Raw genomic sequence first — 26,511 nt, forward strand, 5'->3', positions numbered from 1 at the left:
AGGTCCAACCTTTCCATTCAACAGCCACCTACCCAGATACAAGTCTCTCTCTCTCTCTCTCTCTATTCCGCCTATCTATTATTATTATTATTATTATTCAACCAACCACTCCTCCACCTCAACCCCAACCGACCTCCCCAACCCCCTAACCACCTCCCACCCGACCGCAACCCTCCACTTGCCCCCCAAATCCGTCACATCCCCCCCTCCCCCGACCTTTACCAACAGCCTCAAGCTCGCCAGCGTGGCGATGCTCATATAAATATCATTATCCAACCCTTGTTCCCCCTCAACGATCCCATTTTTAGTCCTCCCTCCACTAGCCGGATCCCACTCTGTGCGTACAGCCATAAATATAGCCAGCATCCTCTCCAAAACAAACGCGTGCGCCCCCAGCAGCTTCCTTGCAATCTTGCGGTGTTGAGACCCGTTTTTTCTTGCTCGACCCCCGGTAAACCCACCCCGACGACGTTTACGCCCGTGGTGAAAAGTGGAAAAGAGGGTGAGGTCTGATTTAGTCGGGTTGTGAGAGGCGAGGTAGGCTGATAGAAGCAAAAAGCGGGCGGTGGTAGGGAGGAGGGTGGCGAGGTCGGTTGTTTTGATGGTGGGATTGGGGGTGGTGGTGGTGGTGGTGGGGGGAGGAGAAAGGGAGAGAGTTGGGTCGAGGAGGGATTCATCCTGGAAGTGAACCCTCGCTAGGACGATTAATTTGGAAAACTCTTTCACGGTGTGGGTTCGGGCGAGGATGGGTTGGATGAATTTTGGCCAGAGGGTTCGGCTTGCTTGGGTTAGGGAGGGGAGGGTGCGGGAGGCGGGGCGGGAGAGGGAGTCGTGGAGGGCGGAGAGGAAGCGGGTGTAGAGGTCGAGGGTTTCGGTTGGGGTTGTTGAGGGGGTGATGGGGGGGGGAGGGGAGAGGGAGAGGATGGTGATGAATTCGGGTTTGGTGTAGGTTGGGAAGTGGAGGTTGGGGGTGAAGGTTGTGAGGAGGTTGTTTGGGGGTGGGGAGGTGAGGATGAAGAGGGTTGTTAGGGAGGGGATCTAGGGGGTGTTAGTGGGTGGCTATACCAGAAGTGAGGATAGGGGGTGGTAGAGGGAGGGGCTTACAATCTCTGATAATTTTGCTAGTGCTGGGAGGAGGGTGTGAGGTGCCTCTCGTTGATGGTCGATGCCGTCAAAGACAAGGACGAACCGGAACCCGTCTGGCCGTTCGGTGTACCTGAGCATCTTGGAGAGCTCGACGGTCAACTGTGAGACTGACTCGCACCTTGGGGCGACGGCCTCCCATTCCACGGCGGCGGCCACCTTGCCCACGACTGTCTCGTACAGATGGCGAGCTGTGATACATTCTATCGAGTTGACAATGGCGTGTTTAAACGAGTCCCCGTCAAGGCTGGCCAAGAGGGCGGTTGTGATGGCAGATTTGCCTGTTGCTTCGGTACCATAGACTACCAGATTCCGACATGGTGCTGAGCTGGGCTTTGTTTGTTAACTTGGTGTTCAGATCCTAGCTCTCCTATGTGAGATGCTCTTACATTCAAAAGTGTAGCTAGTGCTCTGATCTGGGGCTCTCTGCAAGGAAACTGTTTGGTAATGAGGCTGAGCCTGAGCTCGTCAGGGAGCTCGAATATTGGTACAGTCATTGTCTGAAGTCTGCAACGGTCCCCTTCACGATCAATTGACTTTTTACTTCTAAAAGAAGTGGTAATTTGTTTGGGCTGTCGCACTAGAGATGGCCGTTACAAGGTGCCAACGCGTCGGCGCGTTTGTTGAAGGTGTCAGTGCGCTGCCAGCCCGCCTACCTAATCCCAGCCGGGCGATGGGCCTACCGTCCGGCTCCACTTGTTCCAGGCTGTCGGCTGCTGGGTGCTGTAACGCGGGTGCTTGCCAGTGCCCGGGAGCCCGAGCGTTTCTATTGGAGATCATCAATGAGAAGGCATTCACAAAATCCCAGGAATCTTCAGCACCCAACAGAGCCATGGGGTAAGTGTTTCACATAGGTCAGCAGAGAAGAAGATCGATCTAATGTGCAGAATAGATCGTAGTATTTCTCCGCGTTCCATCTCCATGGGGCCACAGGGCCACAGGGCCGAATAACTGGCCGAGTGCTATCCCTGAGATTGCCCTTCCCCAACTTTGCAGCGGGACTAGACCCAGCTGAGGTAGAATCGGTGATGTGCAGCGCCAACCGACGGAGCCTCTTGGCCTTCCCAGGTGCCGTCGTGCCGCCATGAGAATCGCGGGGCCCCAAACTTTCTCTGGCTGGCCGGATCCAAGAGAATTGATCTGCGGGTTGCAACCTCCGGAGAACTCTAGCTGGGAGGAACAAGATTCCAAGTGTCCGTTCCATCTTGAAAAAGCAACATCAAAACGTGACGATGCCCTCCACGGCGCAGACACCACTTCCAAGCAACCAACCCCAACCTCAGATTCGCCGTCTCCCCACCCTCCAACCAAAGGCCGATCTGGAGCGTGACCGTGACCGTGACCGTGAACGACAACTCCAGGAGGGCCCGCCGCCGAGAGGGGGTAGTGGACCCGGCGACGGAAACACCATGAGCTCGTCGACGCCATCAGCTTCATCGTCTTCAGCATCCGGTGGTGTGGTCGAGAAACCCTACCACGCAAAACGCCCGCACAAAAAGAGCAGGACCGGCTGTCGGAACTGCAAGTCCAGAAAAGTCAAATGTGACGAAGCAAAGCCGTCATGTCGTGCCTGTACCGCCAGGAACGATCGATGCGTGTACCCAGTCATCACACCAACAGCAACCGCCGCGGCGGGAGCTCGCAATCGCGGGGCAGCTAACAGCAGCAGCTCAGCTGTTGTTGCGACGACTCCCGCTCGCCGACGAGCTCTGGCTCCGGTTCAGGAGCCCGAGTTCATCCCCATGGAGCGCGATGACCTCGAGATGAGGCTCCTCTGGATCTACACCAACAACACTTACACGTCCTACTCCTCTGGGCCTTTCCGGCACCGCATGGTTGACCACGTCCTCAGGGCCGACGTGATCCAGCACGCCTTCGCCCACCCGTTCCTGATGAACACCTGCCTTGCCATGGCAGCTCAACACATTAACCGGGCGGGCGGCCGTCCCGACATGCATATCCCACCTTCCAAGGAGCTCACCTACCGGGTCAAGGCCCTGGAGAGCTTCAGAAAAGCAGTCGAAAAGGCCGAAGCGTCGACCTACCCGGCCCTCATCGCCTGCGCATACCTCCTCACCGGTCTGTCAACATACATGTTCCGCAACAACAACGACAGTCCAACCTCCCTCGTGATCCTCGACTGGATGACAATCTGGCGAGGCATCGGCGCCATCATCGACGTCACCAAACTGCCCACCCTAGCCCAGTCCGGTCTCCTCCCCATCATCTTCCGCCCCGACATCGACATGAAAACTTCCATCAGCCACTGCCCCGCCTACCTCCTCGACCTAGCCAACACCCAAGACCCCCTCGACACCCCCTTTCTAGCCGGCTACCGAGAATGCCTCCAAGTCCTCGGATCAGTCTACGAAGAACTCCGACGCTCCGGCCACAACAGCCACATGTTCATCTGGCGCGTCATGACCTTCTTCACCTTTCTCGGCCGAGAATTCGTCACTTCAGCCCACCACCGCCGCCCCCCAGCCCTGACCATGATCGCGCACTACCTCGCCCTCACAACCATCATCTCAGACAGAGTCTGGTGGCTGCAGGACATGGCCCCCCACCAAATCCCCCGCATCTTCAACATTATCGCCGGCATGGGACCCCCCCACACCGCTCTGGATCGAACCCTCCCCTTGGAGATCCCAATCCGCTGTCTGGACCCCATGACCAACGACGAAAGATCTAGACTTGTACTTCAAGACCCGGACTGGGTCCATCCTCCCGATCATACTGGGGAAATGCCTGTTACTTACGACAGCGCGGAAAGGGAGTACCTCAATACCAAAATGTTGCGAGGACAGTCGAGGTCTCCGTCTGTTTCTTCCCCTCCTCCGCTGAGTGCGGCGGGGTCGTCGGAACCGCCTAGCCCGCCGGCTCAGAGGAAGGAGGTGGTGGCGTTGTATACAAAGGATGAGCTGATTATCCCGCCGGAGGATGGGCAGGAGAAGGGGGTGCAGTATAAGCATTTGGAGGGGGCGTATTATGCTGTTGATGGGGTGAGGGTGACGGATACAGAGTTTTATAGGGCGATGGGGTTGGAGAGGGGTGGGGGGATGATTACGGAGATGTGAATGGGGTTGTGGTTTGGGTTGGAATATTCTTCTTTCTTTTGATACCCCCTTTTTTCTTTTCTTCTTCTGTATATACACATTATTACTTCTTTTCTGGCGAAAGGTTAACTTGGGCCAGTAGCTAATTTTGTTTAGAGGACATTTTCTTTTTTTTAAAAAAAACCCATGAATTGGCAGTGAGAGAAACGATCTATGTATATCGCCTTTATGTGTTGACCGGATTAAAGCGTCAAAAGGCAATGCCGCCGCGTGGGTAGCTGAAATTTTATAAAAACCCAACGAAGAAAGGTTAGGGGAACCCAAAAGACATAGACTTGAATATCCAAAACGTGAATCAATCATGATAAACGACCTCTCCTACCCAAGCCAAGTAAGTCTCCCTATTTCTCGGCTCGCTCTCCGTCTCGCCGCCTCCGATACCTAGCCATTCGAATCTGCCCTCACAAACACCCCTTCCAGAAGAAAATGCATGTAACCTTCTTATCAGGCTCTATCTCACCCAGCACAACCCAACCACCACACTTGACATCCCATCGATATCACCAATCCTGTTTCCAAATCACAAGAAATACCTCACCCAAATACCACTCATGTCATTACTCATACCGTAAAATACCAAATCATCAACATCATTCCATTGTGTACCCAACCCTTCCCCCCCCTATCCTAACATCTAACGTACACACAACCCCTTCCCAAAAACCAAACCAAAAGCTATGATCTCAAGAAACAAAAGAAAACAATTATTTTAATGCACACACACTCCATTCCATTCCCCTATCCCATGCATTTTGCCTGTGTAATCCTCTTGCCTCACTCACGTTTCTTTTTTTCTCATTACCAAAAAAAGAAGAAAAAAAGAACGATTGCTTCATTCAAGAGACACTTCAAAAAAAGTTTATACATGTGCATTAGGGAGACACAAAAAAACCGTAGTTTTCCTCCCCACCTCTGTTTACCCTCCCGCCCTTTCATTTACAAAACACCCTCATTCAAAAGACTTACTCCCCCTTGAGCTTGTCCTGAGTCACGGTAAAAGCGCTCTCCAAAAGATCCTGCTCCTCCTTGGTGTGCGACGACTTGAGACCGGTGGCCACCGACGCGCTGGGGTTGCGGCCGGCGTACATCACGTGCTTGCGGTCATGGTGCTGCGTGCTGTTGAGCAGAGTCTCGATGCGAGGCTGAGTGTAGCTCCAAGCACCAGCGTTGAGAGGCTCCTCCTGCGCCCAGACGATGGTCTTGGCGTTAGGGTACTGGTCGAGGTTCTCGCGGAGCTGCTCCCAGGGGAAGGGGTGGAGCTGCTCGATACGGGTGATGGCAACGTTGTCGATCTTGTTGTCGGCGCGGTACTTGTGAAGACCGGCATAGACCTGGCCAGAGCAGAGGATGACGCGGTCAATCTCCTCGGGAGCCTTGATCTCGCCAGACTGGTGGGCTGGGTCGGGGATGATCCACTGGAACTGGGTCTCGCCAATGAACTCCTCAATGTTGGAGCGGGCGAGAGGATGACGGAGGAGAGCCTTGGAGAAGAAGAGGATGAGGGCTAGACGGAAAGGTTAGCACGGATGGCTATGCAAGACGGACGGAACGGACAGGGTTCAACTTACGCTTCCGGAATTGCCGGTTCATCTGGCGACGGAGAATGTGGAACAAGTTGGCGGGGGTGGTCATGTAGGCAACCTGCATGTTGCAGTCCTGGTGCTGGCGGTCGAGCTTCTCGGCCGAGGGGTAGAGGCGAGGATCCTCGTTGCAGAGCTGGAGGAAACGCTCGAGACGGCCGGAAGAGTGCTCAGGACCCTGACCATCGTAACCGTGGGGCAGGGACACGACAAGGCCGGTACGCTGCATCCACTTGGTCTCACCAGAGGCGATGAACTGATCAAAGACGACCTGGGCGTTGTTGGCGAAGTCACCGAACTGCGCCTCCCACATGACGAAACCATTAGGGTCGGTGAGAGAGTAACCGTACTCAAAGCCAAGAGCACCGTACTCGCTCAGAGAGGAGTTGGAGATGACAAACTTGCCCTGGTCCTTGCCGACGTGCTGGAGAGGGGTGAAGATGTCCTCAGTCTCCTGGTCATGGAAGACGGCATGACGCTGGGAGAAGGTGCCACGCTCAACATCCTGGCCAGAAATGCGGACGTGCTTGCCCTCCGTGACAAGAGTACCGAAAGCCAAAGCCTCAGCAGTAGACCAGTCGATGTTCTTACCCTCGACGACCGACTTGGTGCGGTTGGCAAGGATACGCTTCAGGTTGCGGTGGACGTTGAAGCCCTCAGGGACAGTGCCGATGACGGTACCAATGTGCTCCAGAGTCTGACGGTCAACACCAGTGGGGTTGTGAGGAAGGACCTCAGTGGCAAGCTCCTTGGGAGACTTGAAGTTGTTCCAGGCACTGGTGGTCCACTCCTTGGAGGTAGGCTGGTAGTCCTTGGACTTGGCGAAGCTCTCCTCCAACATGCCCCACACCCACTGCTTGTGCTCCTCTACATCCTCCTTGGTGAAAGTACCCTCTTTCAGGAGCTGGTCAACGTAGATCTCGATCTGGGGGTTCTTCTCCTGGATACGCTTGTACATCAGGGGCTGGGTGAAGGACGGCTGGTCGGTCTCGTTGTGGCCGTGCTTGCGGTAGCAGACGAGATCGATAACGACGTCCTGCTTGAACTCAGCACGCCAGTCGGCAGCGAGCTGGCAGACGAAGTTGACAGACTCGACGTCATCGGCGTTGACGTGGAAGACAGGGGCGTCGATAGCCTTGGCGATATCAGTGCAGTAAGCGGTCGAACGGGAGAAGCGGGGATCGGTGGTGAAACCAATCTGGTTGTTGACCACCAGGTGGATGGTACCGCCGGTCGAGAAAGCGGGAAGCTGGTGGAAGCCCAAGCACTCGTAAACGACACCCTGGCCGGCAACAGCGGCATCACCGTGAAGGAGGACGGCCATGGCGCTCTTGTGCTCGACCTCATCGTTGTTATAGTGCTGGATGGCACGAACCTTGCCAAGGACAACGGGGTCCTCAGCCTCCAAATGGGAGGGGTTGGCAACCAGAGACAGCTGCACACGCTTTCCGGAAGGAGTGGGACGCTCAAAGTTCATGCCCAAATGGTACTTGACGTCACCGGAACCCTCGTCCTCACCACCGGCAGTGCCGGCGAATTCGCTGAAGATGGACTCGTTGGGCTTGCGGACGACGTTGGAGAGAACGTTGAGACGACCACGATGGGGCATACCAATGACAATGTCCTTGACGCCATAATCGACGCTGCGGTCAATCAGGGCCTTCATGCCGGGAACCAGGGTCTCGCAACCCTCCAGACCGAATCTCTTGTCGTTGGGGTACTTGGTGGCCAGGAAGGCCTCGAAGCTGGAGGACCAGATGAGACGGTCGAGGATGCGGCGCTTCTCGTCGATGGAGTACTTGAAGGGCTGGGGAACCTCGAGGCGCTCGCGGAGCCAGTCGCACTTTTCTCTGTCGGGAATGTGGATGAACTCGACACCGTAGGAACCGCAGTAGATCTGCTCGCAAGCAGCCACAATCTCACGGAGGGTCATCTTCTCGCGGCCATCCCGCTTGAAGCGCGGCAAGATACCGGGGCCAAGAGTGTATTCGGTATCCAGGTCCTTCTCAGTGAATTGGTAGTAGTCGAGCTCGAGTTCCTTGGGTCTGATGTTGCCGAAACCAGACTTGTTGGCGTTACGGATGCCCAGGGGATCGATCTTGGCCTTGTGGTGGCCACGAGCCTGGTAGGCGCGCACAAGGAGCTGGACCTTGAGATGGTTGGTGACATCGGTGCCCTCACCGATGCCGACACCGGCACCGGCGGCCAAGTTGACAACAGTCTGGTTGCTGCTCGGCACGAGGGACGGGGGAGGTGTGAAGGCCCTGGAGATGGGCATGTCACCGCTCTCCATGTTCTTGAAGTAGACCTGCCATGAGATGTGGACACTCTGGGGATCCTTCTTCCACTGCAGGTACATCTCATCGATGTAGTTGGCCGTGTTACCGGACAGGAAGTTGTCGGCGGCATCGGGAGGGTTATGGAGGGCGCTGTCGAAGCGCTTTTGGGCGGCGACAGCCAGAGGACGACGGCTCGCGGAGAGCTTGAGGCTGGCACGGGCGGTTACTGTGGCGGTCGAGAAGCATCGCGAAGAGGTCGACGCAGCGCCCTGGAGCGCGCGGAATGAGGAGCGCAACATGGCGGTCGTGATCCCAGGTCAGGGGGCGGTGACTTGAAATTGTTGTCTGGAGTTGAGGCAAATGTGTGAAAATTCGGCCGCTGAGAGGAAACCCAAAGCCGTCCCGTCTAAAATGCGGTACTTCGTATCGATGCGGTATCGTAGTGCCGAGCGTGTTACACCGAACAGCGCAACAACCTGGAACCCAAACCCAGAAATGAGCGGCGGAGTAAGTCGTAGGTGGAGGGGAGAGTGGTAGAAAAACGATGCCGCCGTCAGCGAGGAGCAGCAACAGGCAAACAGAGGGACGAGGGAAAAAACACAAAGACAGATCAGATCAGGGGGGTGGCCTTTCTGTCTTCAATCTTGATAAAAAAAGCTGGAAAACGAAAATCGAGCGAAATGGTAATGGGTCTCCGGAGGATGATGACGGCAATTTTCAGTGAAGGCCCTGGTTCGCCCGCTGCATCCCTGCATCGCTGCATCCCTGCTCGGCCCAGCGCACCAACCAGAAGCCACGCTGAGCCCGCACCGTTCTGAAGCCGGGTGGTCATGTGGCCAAGCTCGCGGTTGGGCGGAAGGGCCCTTTGACAAGTCGCCGACAGCGAGCCCCAGTGACAGAACAGTGGTCACCCGCTCTACGCCCGCACACTAGTCAGTTACATCAGCGAGAGCCCCGGTAGAAGCCGAGTGAGCGCGAGTCTTTTTTCTCTTCCAGGTTTCTATTCGGTACTTAAAAGAGTTGGTACTACCTCAACCCAAGGCTGTCATCAACTACTAGCAGCAGGGTAGGCCGTCCAATTTCATCTCATCGCAGAGATTGCTCCCACCACCTGTTCCAGAAGACGTCTAGAAGTTAATTTGAAATTGGGCTCAAACTGGATGTTGGATCCCGGGACTTAACGCCGCTCCGGGGCCCGGGCGCGTCCCCAAGAAAATCTGCGGAGCCGAGAGCAACTCTGGGGCACGGAGCACCCGGATTTTATAATTAGTGTGGCTTGGCATCGACGCCGTTGCCTGGAGGTTTCGTCAATTCAAAGTCCAGCCAACCTTTAATATCGACTTCAACTGCGCCATTCACACCGCCACATTCATCAATCTCTCCATCCGTCACTCTCAGTCGCGAGAGAGTGACACTCTATGACACATAGTCGCTTGATACAGCAATTATAAAACCTGACAAGGAACCCAAAGTCGAGTTGGCAGTGAGGCAGTCTGGCTCTCCGTGATGGAGCTCCCTCAGGGAAGGGCGACCTACAAGAAAAAAGATGGCGTCCTCACCTTGACAGAAGACAAGAAATTCCTGATCTGGTCGCCGTTGCCTGCGAATGGCCCGCCTACGGTATCTCTGGCTTTGGAAAGGATCTTGAACTTGCAGCAGACGCCAGACACGGCGCCCAAGGTTATTCTCAAGGTGATTGAGAAGCCCAAGAGCACAGAGGAAGGACAAGCAGGAGCGGCCTTTCTCTTCCAGTTTACATCGCCGACAGATGCCCGCGCAGAAGCCAATGCCATCAAAGCTCTGTTATCACAAATTCTATTTGAACTGCGCGGCAATGATCCCAGTGTTCCCAAGCCTATCGGCACCCCCCAGGCCGATGCCAACGGGGCTGGTGCCTCGGCGGCCATGTCGTTCGCCAGCACTGTCAACTCCAAGGGCCCAACTGTTCGCTGGTTTGACGACAATGCGTTAAAAGCAGATCTCGAGCTTCAGCGGTCTCTGTTAAACAAGGACGACGATCTGGCCCAGACGTATGCACAGGCGCTCTCATTGAAACCGCCATCAATATCAGATGCTGCTTTTGATGCTCAGTTTTGGTCCACCCGTATTGGTCTGCTTAGGGCTCATGCTATCGAAGTCAACCAGAAGAAGGGCGCCTACAATGTGCTGTCTACGATAAAACCACGAACCGAAGACGGCGAGGTCAAGCTCAGTCTGAATCCAGAACAAATTCAAACCATCCTCCACCAACATCCTCTAGTGAGGAGGATATACAACGAAAATGTCCCAAAGGTCTCGGTGGCCACCTTCTGGTCCAAATTCTTCCTGAGCAAGCTCTGCAAGAAACTCCGCGGCGAGCGTGTGACCGACATCGACAACACCGAGCCTCTCTTCGACAAGTATCTGAACGCTCCCAACGACATGGGCTTCACCAGCAAAATCAACGCTGCCCAGCAACTCCCACACATAATCGACATCAACGCCAACGAAGAAAACCAAGGCGGTTTCAAATCCGGCAACAGAAAAGATGTCGAGATGCGTCCCAGAGCCAACGTCCCCATCATCCGAACTCTCAACTCCATATCTGAGAAAATCATGGCCGACGTTGCCCCCTCAGACTTGGATCCCTCGGCCGGTCCCAATGGCATCCCAGATGACACCCGCACCATAGAGGAACTCACTCTCCGCGATCTCAGGGGCGAAACCCCTTCTTCTCGCATCATTCTCAACCTCAAGGAGCAGTCTGCCTTATTTCCCACCAACACCCAAACTGCCCAACCCAACTCCACCAACGCCACCGACCAGGCCTTGTTTGCCCAACAAGACCCCACGGGTGTGTTATTCGAAGTCCAAGCAGACCTCGACATGGTAGACGAGGACCCCTCAGGAGGTCTCGATCTACGAAAAGGCATAGGTGTCAACGACGACTCCGACGACGAGGCCAACGCTGACCCTACCACTCCCCACGTCACAGCCACACCTCACATCGGCTCCCACAACGCCCGGTTAGCAGCCAAAAACCAAATCTTGTCTTCACTGAAGAAACGCCAAGCAGAAAACACCTCCCTGTCCTCCTCTGGCATAACCACCTCATCAGGAACTACCCTCCCCGCCGAACCACTGACAATCCCAGCCTCGATATCCCACCAATGCTACCTCACCAACGCCTCCACTGTTGAATTCCTCCGCCAATTCTACAACACCTTCTCAGACAAAAACGCCAACCAGCAAGAACTGAGGTATTACGTCGACGCCCTGGGAAAATCACGCGAAAGAATCGAGGCTCTGGCGGAAGAGGCCGAGAAGCTAAGAAGGGAGAGGGAACAGCAGGTGATAGACGAGGCGTTCGCCCGGTTCAAAAAGACGGGCGTTAAGGGGAAGAGGCCCAAGATTAGAGGGGGGAGGGAGGATGTGCTTGGCTTGTTTGAGCAGACGTTGGCTGGGTTGAAGATTGCGGAGCGGGTTTGGGAACAGAGTGGGAGGGGGAGATAGAGCAGAACTGGGAGACAGGACAGCTGAGGGGGGATAGATTGGAATATTTAAGATTGCAGACAAAACAAACAGACAACGGTGGCAGCGGGTGAAGCGGGTGTAATATACTCTTTGACAAGCATCGATACCATACATTGCTGTTTTTAGAACAGGAGACAAGAGCTAAATTGGATTTGTTTTTCGAATTGTTAATCCAGGGCATATTATTAACTGAAAAAGTCGTAAAAACGAAAAAGAAAAAAAAGAAAAAAAGATGGTTCGAGTTCGGGTTTATTCGCCTCAAGTGTCAGAGAACCCCGGAGTCCCTGCCACAATCACCAGCGTCGCCTTACATCCCTTTGTTAGGTGGAATGGGCAGGAATAATTGGGCGTCCCCTCATACCACTGCGCCATACCACCCCTCCTCGGGCGTCCCCGATTGAAAGGCAGGAGCAAACTTGGCATCTATAACCCTGTGAGGGAAGAAGCAGCAAGTGTCAGTCAAGGAAGGAGCAGCTGGTGCGGTGTTCATAACACGGAAGGAGCAACCCACAGTAACAAAAAAGGAAAGCGCGACCCTGACCATGCTACAGCCCAACACCTCACCACAAAACAGCATACATGGTCTCAAGCTTATCTTGTTATTATTCTCTATTCCCATCACTTCCCATCACCCTCCATCTACTCCCCTATCCTCACCTCCCAAGCCCTCAGAGCCCCATGATCCCCCGTCGTAACCAACATCTCCTCCTGCCTCCCCTCCGCCCCCTTATCAGACCTCCTACACCCAGTCACATGATTAACCTCATACGGCCCATGCGCACCCTCCACCTTCGCCCTAACCTTCCACTCCTTTGTCTCTTCATCCTCCTCATAAACAACCAACAACCCATCCCCCCCCGTCGTAGCCACCAATCCACTCTCCCCACTCCAACCAACCGAGTAAATCTCCCTAGTGTGAACCCTCGGCAACACCCCCTTAACCTCCCACTCCTCCCTCAAACTCTGCCTCATCCTATTCGGCACCCCTCCCCACCTACTATCCCCCTCCTCTTCCTCTCCCTCCTCCTCCTTGAGTTCCCAAACTTTAACCCCCCCCTCCGCCCCAGCAGTCATCAACCTCTGATACCTCCCATTTTCCCTCTCCCTTTTCTCCCACTCAACCCCCCAAACAGTCCCAACCCCCCCTCCAGCACACTCACACACCCCCACTCCCCATCCTGATCCTCCCTCCAAACCCTAACCGTATCATCATAACTCCCACTAGCCAAACAATCACTCCCATACCTCCTCCCATCATGCCTCTTCCCCTGTTTAAAACCCGGCGCAAAAGCCACAGTTTTCACATCCCCATCATGCTCACTTAAAACAGCAACCGTCTCCCAATCCTCATCCTCCTCTCCATCCTCCCCTCCCGATAAGTGCTCCCATATCCAAATCGATTTATCCCTACTGCAAGTAGCTAGATACTGTCCCGACGGACTAAAACTTAACGACTTGACTTCGTTTTCGTGGCCTTCGAGCACGAGGGTGAATTCCCATTCTTCCTCCTCCTCCTCCTCCTCCTCCTCCCCTTGACCGATGGGTTTTTCGAGCGTGGCAGCAGGGTTGTAAGTCCAGATCCCGGCCGTGGAGTCAAAACTGCCGGTTACGAGACGCAGGGTTTGAGAGGAAGAGGAAGGCTGCCAGGCGCAGGATCGGATGGAGCGGCTGTGACCCCCCGTGAGGGACGAGTGCTTTGAAAAGGTCGCGAGGGAAAACACGGTGACGGTCTTGTCGTGGGTTGTTGCTAGGAGGGGGAGGGAGGGGTGGGGGGTTGATTGCCAGGCGCGGGTGTAGAGGTCGGGAGTGAAGGTTGCTAGGGGGAGGAGTTGTATTGGTGGTGGTGGCATTGTTGCGGTTGTGGTCTGGAGATGGGGAAATGATAGCTGGAAAAGGGAACGGTGAGTAATATGGTAGAGCTGGAGGAGAAGGAAATAATCTTACCAGAAAAAAAAGGTTATAAATCTGTCACCAAATGTCCATCGCGGTTGTGACTGTTGACTAGTAAAGAGTGCCCCTCCAAAAAGCGCCCCTCACTGGCAGAATTACGGCCACCGGCTCCGATCCCGCTTAGAGCCCCACTTACACCGAGAGCTTCCCTGGATGATGGATGCAATCAGAACAGTCAACATAACTAACTGTATAGCTCCCAGTTAAGACAAGACAAATCATTCTCTTTCATATATTACTCAAAATCGCTATCCCTAATACACCAGAATGCTACTATCAAAATATGCTGTTTACTGTTCTCACCTCCGTCCGTCCCTGAATGTTGCCCAAACTAAAAGACCCAAACCCTCATCCCATCCCATCCCATACCCAAAACGCCTTGAATATCAAACTATGTACTTATGCACTCCCCAACCCAGCCGCCTCCCTCGCCTCCTCAGCCGACAACCTCACCTCCACCCCCCCGTTCACCATCCTTTCGTCCTCCTCCCTAATCCTCCTCTCCACCTCCATCTTCCCATCCTTCCCCCAATACCCCGCCTTCTCCTCCCCCTTCACGCAAGCCTCCGTAATGAGCACATACGGCGTCGGCGCATCGTACATCGGCTCCGCCAACACCCTCTCCATCTCCATCTTCAGCCCTCTCGCCCCCGTCTCGTTCTTCGCTGCCCTTTCCGCGATGGCGTACAGTGCCGACCGGGTGAAGAACAGCTTGCTAGGGTAGGTTTCAAACAGGGCCGTGTATTGCGCCACGAGGCTATTTCTTGGTTCAGTCAAGATGCGATAGAGCTCTTCGAGAGAGAGTGGACTAAGCGCGCAGATGTTGTGCAACCTGCCAATGAGCTCGGGGATAAAGCCAAAGGCTTGGAGATCCGCGGGTGTGGTTAGGTCGAGGGGGGTGAAGTTGGGTTCAAAGATTGGTTGGTGAGGGAGATGGCGGTAGGATTCCAGAGGAAGGATATCCTTCAGACTGTTTGTCGAGGAGAATGACCTCCCGCCTCGGATTTCTGAACCGAACCCGATGGAGGGTTTGGACACCCTCCTCAGAACGGTTTTATCCAGCCCTACAAAGGCGCCACAGAAAACAAACAGAATGTTGGTGGTGTCAATGGTGTACTGGTCGACTTTCCCCGATGGGGGCGCTTGTGGTGGTGTGGTTGATCCGTAACCGGTGGGGGGCTGGTTTTGTGTGCGAGAGGGCCGGTTGTCCTTGACAGTGATGGTGACCTTGGTGCCTTCTACCAGCTTCAGCAATGCTTGCTGAACACCCTCTCCGCCTACGTCTCTTCCGTTGACGGTTTCTTTTCTAGCGATCTTGTCAAACTCGTCGAGGACAATGATTCCATGCTCGGCGGCCTTAACGTCGTAGTTGGCTTCGATGAGGAGACGCTCGATGCAGGATTCGACGTCTTGGCCGATGTAGCCTGCTTGGGTGAAGGAGTTGCAGTCGCTGATAGTGAAGGGGACGTTGAGTTTTTTGCTGAGGGTTCTGCACGGCTGTAAGCAAGGGGCCCAATTCTACATCAGCAAAGAAGTGAACTCACTCCAAGATATACGTCTTTCCCACGCCCGTAGGACCAATCAAGAGCAGGTTACTCTTGTCAATCTTGACATGGTTCGGCACCGTCAGGTCCTCCTGAATGTAAAAGTTGTCCGAGGGTGCCTCAAATGGGTCTTCGAGAACTTCATTGTGGGTGCCCCGTACGGACTCGTGGTGACCGGGAAATTCGTCTTCAGCAACATGACGGATGTTAGTCTGCTGCCGCCACGATTTGGGAGCATAAGCAGAACGATCAGAGTGCCTTCGCCCACCTTCGACAGGGTGTACAGGCGCGCTGTAACCTGTGCGCTCAAAGATCTCGCGGTCCTGAGCAAACTTTTGTCTCTGGATCTTTTCCCTCAGATGTTGATCCTGCAGCTCGTGGTGTTGACGCCGCCGGAGCCCTTGGTAGTGGTTGAAGATGACGGAGCAGATGGTCTTCTTCGCCCGGTCCTGGCCCACCACGTAGTCGTCTACCCTCTTTTTCAGATCTCGGGGGTAGAACTGCGGGACGCCAAACTTGGACTTGGAGAAGATGGGACCGCGGCCGGTGTCCTGTGTCGGATCGTAGCTTGACGTGAAGCCTGAGTTGAAGTAATTAGATCGGCGGGGGGAGGCGAGGAGGATGCTCGAGGTTGAATAGGCTGGGCTCCGAAGCCGGGCAAATCGCGGAGTTGCGCATAGAGGCGCCAGCGGTCTAGTCAAGACCAACATGATGGTATGCTTGAGCTACTGTCATGCTCGGGAGAAGGCAGCTCGCGGGTGCGATCGGCGTACGTGGTAGGGGTCGGAGCACGGACGGTAAGAGTCAGGAAGAGGCGTAGGTGATTTAAGAATGTTTTAGTAACAAGAGGTTTGCCGGTATCAGTCAGGATGGAGAAAAACCGAGAAGGGAGTGTTTGCGATGGCACACATCATTGTGCTAGCCCGTGAGACAATGGCAACGGTGGTTAGAGCACCTGGATGACCCGGAGTGCGGGGGAGAAGCACCGACCACCGCCCGCGCGTCGCGCATCTCCCTGGAGAGAGCTCTCCACCTCCACCTGAGCTCCGGAAAGCTCCCCTCCTTGTCTGCCCGTCAGTGCTCGTCAGTGTCAGTGTCAGTGTCATCTTAGCAAGGACCCCACCAAACCTAGCTCAGCCAGAGGAGGCGAATCGGGTCATGGCGTCGATATCAGCTCCCCCTCTCTATCTCTTCTTGTCCGAACTTCGGCTGGCGTGGGCTGGACTGGTCGGACTGCTGCATCTCTGCGATAAGCGGGCTTCAGACTCCCCTCCAGGGGCAGGTCACAGATGAATGGCGCATGAGTTTTGGCTCCCAACGGGCACGGCACAGAAAGGGGCATTGCTGCAGGTAATACACGCACACAAATACACGCTGGGTTTGCACCAGGCGTGGAGCCCCTTCCCACTGGTGGGTTGTATTGGGCTGCACTAGGAGGGGCTCCAATGATGTAATTAGCATCTACATACCAACTGAAAGACCCCTTTGGGCTTTTATCAACCTCACACCACATCTTCCCAGAACACACCATCTATATCTGTGTCGAACCCAGCGAAAGCCCAATCTTTCGTTTCTCTCCTCGACGTCTTCTTCCCACCCAAGCAACAATTTGAAAGCGTTCTCGTCTTGATAGCTTGTCCCGGAAGCGTCAGCTGGCTGCCCCTCCTTCAAGTCACGCTAAGAAGCACCCTACGAGGCGATTTGATATTCCTGTTTGACGTACTCTTCAATTCACAAATTTTCATCAAACAAGATGGATCCCGTTGCTCTTGAATCGTCCAACACCCTGGCCAAGAATGGTCATACCGCTGGTAACATCCCCAATGATGGAACTGGTACGTCCTATCCCAACATGCCAAGATGTGGACTGGCAGTGAAGCTGACATGAATCAGGCGTGGTTGCCCTCGATCCCTATCTTGAGCCATTCAAGCCTGCGTTGAAGAGACGCTTTGACAAGGCTCAAGAATGGATCAAGAAGATTGAGAAGACCGAAGGTGGTCTGGACAAGTTCAGCAAGGTATGATCCACCACTGCCAATGACAGGGACTTTACTGACCATCCCAGGGCGCCGACACATTTGGCATCCATCAAAATGACGACGGCAGCATCTACTACAAGGAATGGGCACCCAATGCCAAACAGGCAGCTGTCATTGGTGAATTCAACAACTGGGACCGCAATGCCCATCGCATGACGAGGAACGACTTTGGTGTCTTTGAGATCACCATTCCTCCCACCTCTGACGGCAAAGCTGCCATCCCCCACAACTCCAAGATCAAGATCTCTCTTGAGCTCCCAGACGGGCAGTGGATCGACAGACTACCGGCCTGGATCAAGTATGTCACCCAGGATCTCTCCGTCTCGCCCGCCTACGACGCTCGGTTCTGGAACCCCCCCGCCTCTGAGAGGTACTCTTTCAAGCACCAGAGGCCCAAGAGGCCAGAGAGCTTGAGGATCTACGAAGCCCATGTCGGTATCTCGTCACCAGAGCTCAGGGTTACCACCTATAAGGAATTCACCAAGAACATGCTCCCACGCATCAAGAGCCTGGGTTACAACGCCATCCAGCTCATGGCCATCATGGAACACGCCTACTATGCCAGCTTCGGCTACCAGGTCAACAACTTCTTCGCCGCCAGCAGCAGATATGGCCCGCCTGAGGACCTGAAGGAGTTGGTCGACACGGCTCACAGCCTGGGACTCGTTGTTCTTCTCGATGTTGTTCACAGTCACGCTTCCAAGAACGTCCTGGACGGCCTGAACGAGTTTGATGGCACAGACCACCAGTACTTCCACGCGGGTGCCAAAGGAAAGCACGAGCTCTGGGACAGCAGACTGTTCAACTATGGCCACCATGAGGTGCTCAGATTCCTCTTGAGCAACTTGAGATTCTGGATGGACGAGTACCACTTTGATGGATTCCGGTTCGACGGTGTTACTAGCATGCTTTACCTTCATCACGGTATTGGAACGTAAGTCTTAGAGCCTATCCCCAACCCCGTGGCAGTCATTGACCGACACTTAACAGCGGCTTCTCGGGAGGTTACCACGAGTACTTTGGTGCTGATGTCGACGAGGAGGCTGTTGTCTACCTCATGTTGGCCAACGAACTGCTTCACGAACTCTACCCTGACGTCATCACGGTTGCTGAGGATGTCTCTGGCATGCCGGCGCTTTGTCTGCCACTCTCACTGGGTGGTGTTGGCTTCGACTACAGACTTGCCATGGCCATTCCCGACATGTGGATCAAGATCCTCAAGGAGAAGAAGGATGAGGAGTGGGACATTGGCAACATTACCTTCACCCTCACCAACCGCCGCCACGGCGAAAAGACGATCGCCTATGCCGAGAGTCACGATCAAGCGTACGTTTCTCCTCACCCAAGAGATTTGCTATTTCGATGCTAACTCTACTCTAGTCTTGTCGGTGACAAGTCTCTCATGATGCATCTGTGCGACGCTGAGCTCTACACCCATATGTCTACGCTCACCCCATTGACCCCGGTTATTGACCGCGGTATGGCCTTGCACAAGATGATCCGTCTGTTGACCCATGCTCTCGGAGGCGAGGGCTACCTCAACTTTGAGGGCAACGAGTTTGGTCACCCCGAGTGGTTGGACTTCCCCCGCGAGGGCAATCAGAACTCTTTCTGGTATGCTCGCCGCCAGCTGAACCTGACCGAGGACCGCCTCCTTCGGTATCAGTTCCTCAACAACTTTGACCGCTCCATGAACTTGTGCGAGAACAAGTATGGCTGGCTGCATGCTCCCCAGGCGTACATCTCGCTCAAGCACGAGGGTGACAAGGTCATCATCTTTGAGCGGGCTGGCGTGGTGTTTGCTTTCAACTTCCACCCAACACAGAGCTTTGAGAACTACCGCATCGGTGTCGATGTCGCAGGCACATATAGGGTTGTGCTCGACTCTGACACCAAGGAGCACGGCGGCTTTAGCAGAGTCGACTCGAACACACGGTTCTTCACCGAGCCTCTGGAGTGGAACCACCGGAGGAACTGCACTCATATCTACCTCCCTTGCAGGACTGCTCTGGTCTTTGCTTTGGAGTCGACCACCACTCCCAACGGTCACTGACTGCAGCAGGCGGTGTCTTGGGTCACCCGGTTAGGTGGCTTTTAAATACTGGGTTATCAAAAGGTGTTGGAGGCATATTCTTGGTGTAGATATTTTCTTGTAAAAGCGGATGGGAAAATCCCCAAAGATAGACAGGTTCACAAAGAAATGTATGAGAATGTACATTGAGCAATTGGTGTGTTATGTTTCAAAAGTCTTGAGTGGGAGGAGCTTCGTTCGTGCGAGGATCCAAGCTGACAATTGAGTTCAGCCAAAACCCAATCAGCTCCAGGGGCTCCATCCCGGGACGTCCCGGCAAGCCATCTCAACAGCAGCGGGACAGTTCTCAGGGTTGGCAACGGCCATTGAGGGGAAACCAACGCCCAAAAGAATATGCAACTGCCATGATGCAATATTCCAACCGAGTCCAGAGCTCCCCTTGAAAATTGCAAAAGGATTGGCCCAAGAGCGGGGGACCACGGACCATCACCTGCTAGATAGTTACAGTGGTGAGGGGAAAGACCTCGACAGGTTCGTGAGAGATCGGGGAAAGGAAAGAAGGGAAGAGCTGGAAGCCAACAGAATGGCTGGTGCTGTCGATAAAATGTGGGTCCGCTCAGTCAAAAAGCTCCAAACTTGGAATCCGTCAGGTCACGTGGAAAGATGGAGCTCCGCAGCTTCTAGCCGAAAGCTCATCGAGAGATTTTCGAACCCGTTTTCTTCCTCCTCCAAGCCATTCTCTCTGCCTTGCACATCCACCATCCAAGTCCGCCCTTACCATCGTCAAGATGTTCAAGAGGTGAGTTGCTGCTGATCCAGCCATGGACTCTCCCTGTCGTCGGCTTCCCGGTCCCCAATCGAGGCCAATTGAGAACTAACCCAAGGCTCTTCTGCCCTCCCCCTCAACAGCGGCATTTCCGCCTTCGCCCGGACGGCTCGTCCCTCCTTCGCGGCGGCGACTCGTCGCGCCGTTCGCCCGGCCCCCCTCAACTTCAGAGCCCCTGCCCTCAGCAGATTCGCCAGCACGGCCGGTGTTGGTGATGGCAAGATCTACCAGGTCATCGGTAAGCTCGACCGGCCAGACAAGCATGCGCCCACACTAGAGGTGGGACAATCCGGGAAAATTCAGCTAACCATGTCTCTCCCAACCAACAGGTGCCGTCGTCGATGGTTAGTAACCGCAACACCACCCAGCAAAAACAATCTTGACAATGTCCCCGAGTTCATTGTCGCTGACCCCCTGCCCACAGTCAAGTTCGACACCGAGAAGCTCCCCCCCATTCTCAACGCCCTTGAGACCCAAAACGGTGGCAACAAGCTTGTCCTCGAGGTCGCGGTACGCCAAGACTCCCACCTCCACATCCTACCAATCACACACGTGTACTGACAGCCCGCACAGCAACATCTCGGGGAGAGTGTCGTGAGATGTATTGCCATGGACGGTTGGTTTCCGCTATATCCGGCAGTTGTTGGACTATTTTCTGAGACGCTATTTAGGTACCGAGGGTCTGGTTCGCGGCGCCAAGGCCGTTGATAGTGAGTTTTTTACCCTCAACTACACCAGCATGTCCAATATCAGACAGCTAACCATGTCACAGCCGGTGCTCCCATCACCATCCCGTGAGTTTATTTGACGACAAGGACAACAGAGTATGATCGGGGACACCCAACTGACGTTTGCTAGTGTCGGCCCTGCCACTCTTGGTCGTATCATGAACGTCACCGGTGACCCGATCGACGAGCGTGGACCCATCAAGACTGACAAGCGCCTCCCCATTCACGCCGAGGCTCCCGAGTTCATTGAGCAGTCCACCACCGCCGAGATTCTCGTTACCGGTATCAAGGTCGTCGACCTCCTCGCCCCTTACGCCCGTGGTGGAAAGATTGGTCTCTTCGGTGGTGCCGGTGTCGGCAAGACTGTGTTCATTCAGGAGCTCATCAACAACATCGCCAAGGCCCACGGTGGTTACTCCGTCTTCACTGGTGTCGGTGAGCGTACCCGTGAGGGTAACGATCTGTACCACGAAATGCAGGAGACTTCCGTCATTCAGCTTGATGGCGAGTCCAAGGTCGCCCTGGTCTTCGGTCAGATGAACGAGCCTCCTGGAGCCCGTGCCCGTGTCGCCCTTACCGGTCTTACCGTCGCTGAGTACTTCCGTGACGAGGAGGGTCAGGATGGTGAGTTATATATATGCCTCAATTCTTGGAGAGTCGGGCAAAACGCTAACCTGATGCTTCTCAGTGTTGCTCTTCATTGACAACATTTTCCGCTTCACCCAGGCCGGTTCCGAGGTGTCTGCCCTTCTTGGTCGTATCCCCTCTGCCGTTGGTTACCAACCCACCCTCGCCGTCGACATGGGTGGTATGCAGGAGCGCATCACCACCACCACCAAGGGTTCCATTACCTCCGTCCAGGCCGTCTACGTCCCTGCTGACGATTTGACTGATCCTGCCCCCGCCACCACCTTCGCCCATTTGGACGCCACCACCGTCTTGTCCCGTGGTATCTCCGAGTTGGGTATCTACCCCGCCGTCGACCCTCTCGACTCCAAGTCTCGTATGCTCGACCCCCGCATTGTCGGTGAGGAGCACTACCAGACCGCCACCCGTGTCCAGCAGATCCTCCAGGAGTACAAGTCTCTTCAGGATATCATTGCCATTCTTGGTATGGACGAACTTTCTGAAGCCGATAAGCTTACCGTCGAGCGTGCCCGCAAGATCCAGCGTTTCCTGAGCCAGCCTTTCACTGTCGCCCAGGTTTTCACTGGTATCGAGGGTAAGCTCGTCGACCTCAAGGACACCATCGCCTCCTTCAAGGCCATTCTTTCTGGTGAGGGTGATGACCTCCCCGAGGGTGCTTTCTACATGGTTGGTGACTTTGCTTCCGCCCGCGCCAAGGGTGAGAAGATTCTTGCCGAGCTTGAGGCGAGCGCTTAATTTGGTGGTGGCGAGGTGTAAAAGTGGGAAGGAATCGGCGACCTGTGTATAGAAGCGAAAATGGTTTCCGGGGAGTTCCCTAGCTCAGTCAAGTTTCTTTTGTGAGCTGTGTATCAATTGAGTCTTTCCACGTTATCTCTGTGTGTATCCCCTTGTTATGTCTGTTCCATTTCGTCTGATGTCTGTGTGTGAAAGTCTCGGCATTAGATTTGGTACACATGGTGGTGGGATAAAAGGGGGGGCCAATGGGAGATTTTGATTGCTGATATATAGTAAATGAAGGTTTAGCCTGTGTCGTCCTCTGTGCTTTGTGAAAGAGCAGTTGTCGTATGGGTGACGGGATTTTAAGAGTCCGTCGAATGGAGGGCTTTGGGGGGTAATATCCGGGGATTAAACCATGTGATGTGAATCCGGGGTGTCGATCCAGGCCTGGGGATCATGGGGGTATGGAAAGGGGATTGATGGGGGGATGGTGAGTAGGAGGGACGGGTAAGGGAAAGAGTATAAAGTGACAGGTCTTGGCCGCAGGAGATTTCTTTCTGCTGGGAGGATATCATCGTCATCCTCCCCACTCTATTCTTTTCGTTTCAACCTCAATTGACTCACCGACGGTCAGCCATGGCTTGGTCGATGTCGACTCTAGTCCGGCTTGTTGCCCTGGCTGCTGGGGGTGTTATGGGAGCGCAGTTGACGGCTGTGACTTATCCTAATAATGCTACTAGTAAGCCGCAGATGTGAGTTTTTCCTCTGTCTCTTCATTACTTATGGTGTGCGTGGTTGGGTTGTTTTTGGCCCTCCACCAAGCAGCCTTTGTTTAACGTGGTCATGATGGCTGTGGTTTCCTTTTTTCTTTTTTTTCTTTTTTTTCTTTTTTTTCTTTTTTTTCTTTTTTTTCGTTTTTTTTCCATGGAGGGGAATAGGATGTGAGAGACTTTGGTTTAGGTAGTTGAGTGATGGGAACCCAGAGGGTGAAGGTGGAAAGGAGGGAAGGAAGGAGGGGGGGGGTTGTCTGGTAAAATTTGGGAGCTGATGATAAATTTGGCAACAGGCACGTCTACGTCCCTGACAAGCCCTGGTCCGGTCAGGGAAAAGGACCGCTGGTTGTCGCGATCCACTCCTGCCAGAGCTCCGGGCCGAGTTATTTTAATAATGCAAAGATCCCTTGGAGGCAGGGGAGTGACAGGAAGGGGTATGTCACTGTCTGGCCTAGCAGTCCCAACAATGGGGGTTGGTGAGTCTTCTCTCTCTCTCTCTCTCTCTCTCTCTCTCTCTCTCTCTCTCTCTCTCTCTCTCTCTCTCTCTCCCTCCTTTTGTCTTCCCAATCTGACGATCGAAGCTGGGATGTGAGCTCGAAGAGATCCTTGGTCAGGAACGGAGGTGGTGACAGCCACGCGATTGCAAACATGATCCTCTACGCCATCGAAAAGTACAACATTGACAAGGAAAATGTTTTTGTCACGGGGGGTTCGTCGGGGGGGATGATGAGCAATGTCATGGCGGCTGCGTATCCTGATTTGATCAGGGCTGTTTCGCTTTATAGCGGGGTGCCGGCGGGTTGTTTTGTTAGTAGTGGAGGGGGGGTGGCGCAGTGGAATAATAGTTGTAGTGGGGGGCAGAGTAGAGCTTCTGCTGAGCAGTGGTATGTTTTCCCCTTTCTGTTCTCTTCAAACGTGGGATGCTTATATGGGTGACAGGGGGAATGTGGTGAGAGCAATGTACCCAGGGTATACCGGTCCTAGACCCAGGATGCAGGTCTGGCATGGCAGTGCGGATGGGACTCTGAGCCCGAACAACTACCAGGAGACGATCAAGCAGTGGACGAATGTGTTTGGGTTGAGCCAGACGCCGACGAGCACGGTGCAGAATTTCCCGGAGAGGAACTACAGCACGGAGAACTATGGGACGGAGGGGATGTTGCAGGGGATTTGGGCGCAGGGGGTGGGGCATAGTGTTCCGAGTAATTTGACGGCTAGTGAGCAGTGGTTTGGGATTTAGGGGGGTGATGTGAGGTGTTGGTGAGATGGATGGGGATGTTGGTCGTGGAGGGGGACGTGTTGGTTGGGATAGGAGGAGATGCTGGTCGGGATAGGAGGAGATGTTGGTCGTGGAAGAGGCGATGGGTGGTTGGAGAGTATGAAGCAGTGTTTGGTGATGTGTTGGTTGTTTGGGAAAAGAGCTGTTGCTGGTCGGTAGGGTAGGCAGCTCGATGAATCAAAACAGAAACAACTAAGAAAACAAAGTATAGCCCAAAATGCAATACCAAAAAGTAGCTTTACCACGGACTCGAACCAGGCAGTGCCGGCGCCAGCGCTGCGGGTTGACTTCGCCCTGACATAGGTACTATGGGTTAACTGAGGCAACCGCTCGAGACCGCCACCTTAGCCACTTGGACATTGATATTTTGTTGAGGATCTGTGTTATGGGCTGCGCTCCTGCTTTGTCCGGATGGTGGGACTCGATCGTTCCTGCCATTTTTGACTTGACTTGGTTCTCGAAGGTTGCTCTTTCCTTTGCTGAATCTTTAAGTCGAGAGTTGTCAGCTCCGTCCAATGAGGAGTAACGACTCTTGTCGACTATCTGACCTATGCTTGACGCACCAATACTCAGGTAGGGTTGAGAAGCTGTTTATTTTATTCGTGATTGATTGAAGGTGGGCTTATCACTTCTGACCACTTATGGCACACCATGTTTAAAATGAAGATTCCCCCTCGGGTTTAACGGAAATCACTCGGCCGTCACCGTCGGGGAATCGACTGGCGGAAAGTTGAGTGCTACACCTACTCGAACGGAGTCTATTGTCCGAGGTATGTGTGTGTACAGCCCCATGCGAATGTTGGCTAGCGGTTACCCGAGTATCAAAATCTGGATTGGGAAACTAAATCAAGAGCCACGATATGTCTACCGACAGACTTCTCTCGGAAACCCTGTGTCGTGATGAGAGCTGGTGACGCAGGCTTGAGCCAGCTCGCTGTCGAACAACATGTAGCTAACCTCTCCCAGAAGCATAGGTTTGCCAGAATCTATTGATCCATCATAGCCTATCGACCCCAACTAACAGGTGCATCTTGAAGCTGCCAGTGTTATGATTACCTAATAATTACCTACTGATACTAATTTGGCCCTTGGATACAACAAGCTCCATAGGAGCACCATAGGAGCACCATAACGAACACACAACTCACCACAGCCCAAACCGAGAACTTGGCAGTTCGCGCATCCATGTTTGCTGTCCAGTTGCAAGACATTGGCCAAGGAATACACACAACCACCAACTGTTAGTAAGGTCATCTGTTCCATTACCCCTTGGAACCCCCCAATGTACCTCTAGGGTTACTAGCAAGTTACAATCAGAGATTCGACGCTCGAAAATTGTGCCTACAACCGATGAAATGGGAACGTACGAGATGGTCAACTTCGTCAATATTTATTGCATCTTGACCACAAAATCGATACCTGATTTCTGATGATACTTTCGACATCCAGCGCATAGAAGACATGAAAGTCAAGCTACCACTGATGCGAACCATTTCCTCGAAGGTTCTTATTATGAAGCCATTGTGCCACATAACGGATTGATCGTGAGTTCAACCTTGCTATGAAGTTTCCCGAAGCAGTGTGGTCACCTCCTGGTTATCTGGTATATTTTGATCAGTGTAACCGATTACACAGCGTCGAGGTATAGCAGCCTTTCTGGAACTGGTTCGTTTTCGGTCTAGGAACACCAACATCATACTGTTTCTTTACCTAGTCAAGCATTGTCTTGTCACCTTCTCTCTGTTATGAGCCGTTTTAGGTATGCCTCACTGAAACCAAAACCACACAGTACACTCTTCTCTTATATGTGAGGCAAATAGGGCAACATTCGTGGCTGTCATCCTTCCAAGATTCATTCCATACTTTGGTAGTAGCCAGGCACGGAAGGATGCCACAGGCTCGATTTTCAATCAATCAACCAATCAATCAATCAATCAACCAACCAATCAATCAATCAATCAATCAACCAATCAATTAAGCAAATCCAAATAGTTAATAGACAGTCTTTTCAGTCTCTTTTTAGCTGCTCTAAGTAACTTATCTACCACTTATAATTTTGGACCTGAAATCATCAGAGGCGATCTTGGCGAGTGTCTAATAAGCTTCAAGCATGCGTCTGTCCAACAATAGAGGAGGATTCACCTAGAAGCCTGATAAGCTCGTTTTGATATTCTCTAGTATAGCAGACCCGAAACCAAATTTCTCTGAGCTGAAAGTGTGGATCTGGTTCAGCTAATATCAGAAACAACACGATGTGCGTCTCGAGCCCAGATAATCCCAGACACCATTTTCTCGATTAAAGTAACTGGAGGAACATACAACCAGCTTGGTGGATGTTTGAATG

At 53.7% G+C, this 26,511-nt stretch overlaps 9 protein-coding genes across 9 annotated transcripts; 5 read left to right on the forward strand and 4 right to left on the reverse strand.

Moving 5' to 3' along the window:
* Positions 1–93: 93 nt before the first annotated feature.
* PODANS_6_5540 (uncharacterized protein) lies at positions 94–1,640 on the reverse strand (the record flags this gene model as incomplete). The annotated part of the gene is made up of 3 exons (XM_001910015.1): positions 94–1,038; positions 1,066–1,476; positions 1,533–1,640. The coding sequence occupies 3 exons, from the start codon at positions 1,638–1,640 to the stop codon at positions 94–96; spliced, it is 1,464 nt and encodes a 487-aa protein (XP_001910050.1).
* A 735-nt stretch (positions 1,641–2,375) lies between these two features.
* On the forward strand, positions 2,376–4,220 carry PODANS_6_5550 (uncharacterized protein; the record flags this gene model as incomplete). The annotated part of the gene is made up of 1 exon (XM_001910016.1): positions 2,376–4,220. One exon carries the CDS (start codon positions 2,376–2,378, stop codon positions 4,218–4,220), a length of 1,845 nt encoding a protein of 614 aa, XP_001910051.1.
* A 1,001-nt stretch (positions 4,221–5,221) lies between these two features.
* On the reverse strand, positions 5,222–8,417 carry PODANS_6_5560 (uncharacterized protein; the record flags this gene model as incomplete). Its single annotated transcript, XM_001910017.1, has 2 exons — positions 5,222–5,763; positions 5,828–8,417. 2 exons carry the CDS (start codon positions 8,415–8,417, stop codon positions 5,222–5,224), a joined length of 3,132 nt encoding a protein of 1,043 aa, XP_001910052.1.
* Positions 8,418–9,624: 1,207 nt separating this feature from the next.
* PODANS_6_5570 (uncharacterized protein) lies at positions 9,625–11,610 on the forward strand (the record flags this gene model as incomplete). The annotated part of the gene is made up of 1 exon (XM_001910018.1): positions 9,625–11,610. The coding sequence occupies one exon, from the start codon at positions 9,625–9,627 to the stop codon at positions 11,608–11,610; it is 1,986 nt and encodes a 661-aa protein (XP_001910053.1).
* A 660-nt stretch (positions 11,611–12,270) lies between these two features.
* PODANS_6_5580 (uncharacterized protein) lies at positions 12,271–13,481 on the reverse strand (the record flags this gene model as incomplete). The annotated part of the gene is made up of 2 exons (XM_001910019.1): positions 12,271–12,647; positions 12,719–13,481. 2 exons carry the CDS (start codon positions 13,479–13,481, stop codon positions 12,271–12,273), a joined length of 1,140 nt encoding a protein of 379 aa, XP_001910054.1.
* Positions 13,482–13,980: 499 nt separating this feature from the next.
* PODANS_6_5590 (uncharacterized protein) lies at positions 13,981–15,835 on the reverse strand (the record flags this gene model as incomplete). The annotated part of the gene is made up of 2 exons (XM_001910020.1): positions 13,981–15,070; positions 15,126–15,835. 2 exons carry the CDS (start codon positions 15,833–15,835, stop codon positions 13,981–13,983), a joined length of 1,800 nt encoding a protein of 599 aa, XP_001910055.1.
* A 1,043-nt stretch (positions 15,836–16,878) lies between these two features.
* On the forward strand, positions 16,879–19,217 carry PODANS_6_5600 (uncharacterized protein; the record flags this gene model as incomplete). The annotated part of the gene is made up of 5 exons (XM_001910021.1): positions 16,879–16,960; positions 17,019–17,143; positions 17,191–18,098; positions 18,155–18,490; positions 18,545–19,217. 5 exons carry the CDS (start codon positions 16,879–16,881, stop codon positions 19,215–19,217), a joined length of 2,124 nt encoding a protein of 707 aa, XP_001910056.1.
* A 629-nt stretch (positions 19,218–19,846) lies between these two features.
* Positions 19,847–22,133, forward strand: PODANS_6_5610 (uncharacterized protein; the record flags this gene model as incomplete). Its single annotated transcript, XM_001910022.1, has 9 exons — positions 19,847–19,995; positions 20,106–20,260; positions 20,352–20,366; positions 20,447–20,532; positions 20,596–20,638; positions 20,694–20,732; positions 20,795–20,816; positions 20,881–21,374; positions 21,439–22,133. Coding segments are annotated over 9 exons (1,698 nt in total), but the record flags the coding sequence as incomplete, so codon positions are not given.
* A 618-nt stretch (positions 22,134–22,751) lies between these two features.
* Positions 22,752–24,128, forward strand: PODANS_6_5620 (uncharacterized protein; the record flags this gene model as incomplete). Its single annotated transcript, XM_001910023.1, has 4 exons — positions 22,752–22,867; positions 23,182–23,322; positions 23,470–23,772; positions 23,828–24,128. The coding sequence occupies 4 exons, from the start codon at positions 22,752–22,754 to the stop codon at positions 24,126–24,128; spliced, it is 861 nt and encodes a 286-aa protein (XP_001910058.1).
* Between the last annotated feature and the right edge of the window lie 2,383 nt (positions 24,129–26,511).

This window comes from Podospora anserina, chromosome 6 (genome assembly GCF_000226545.1).
Source record: "Podospora anserina S mat+ genomic DNA chromosome 6, supercontig 2".
Taxonomy (NCBI): Eukaryota; Fungi; Ascomycota; class Sordariomycetes; order Sordariales; family Podosporaceae; genus Podospora; species Podospora anserina.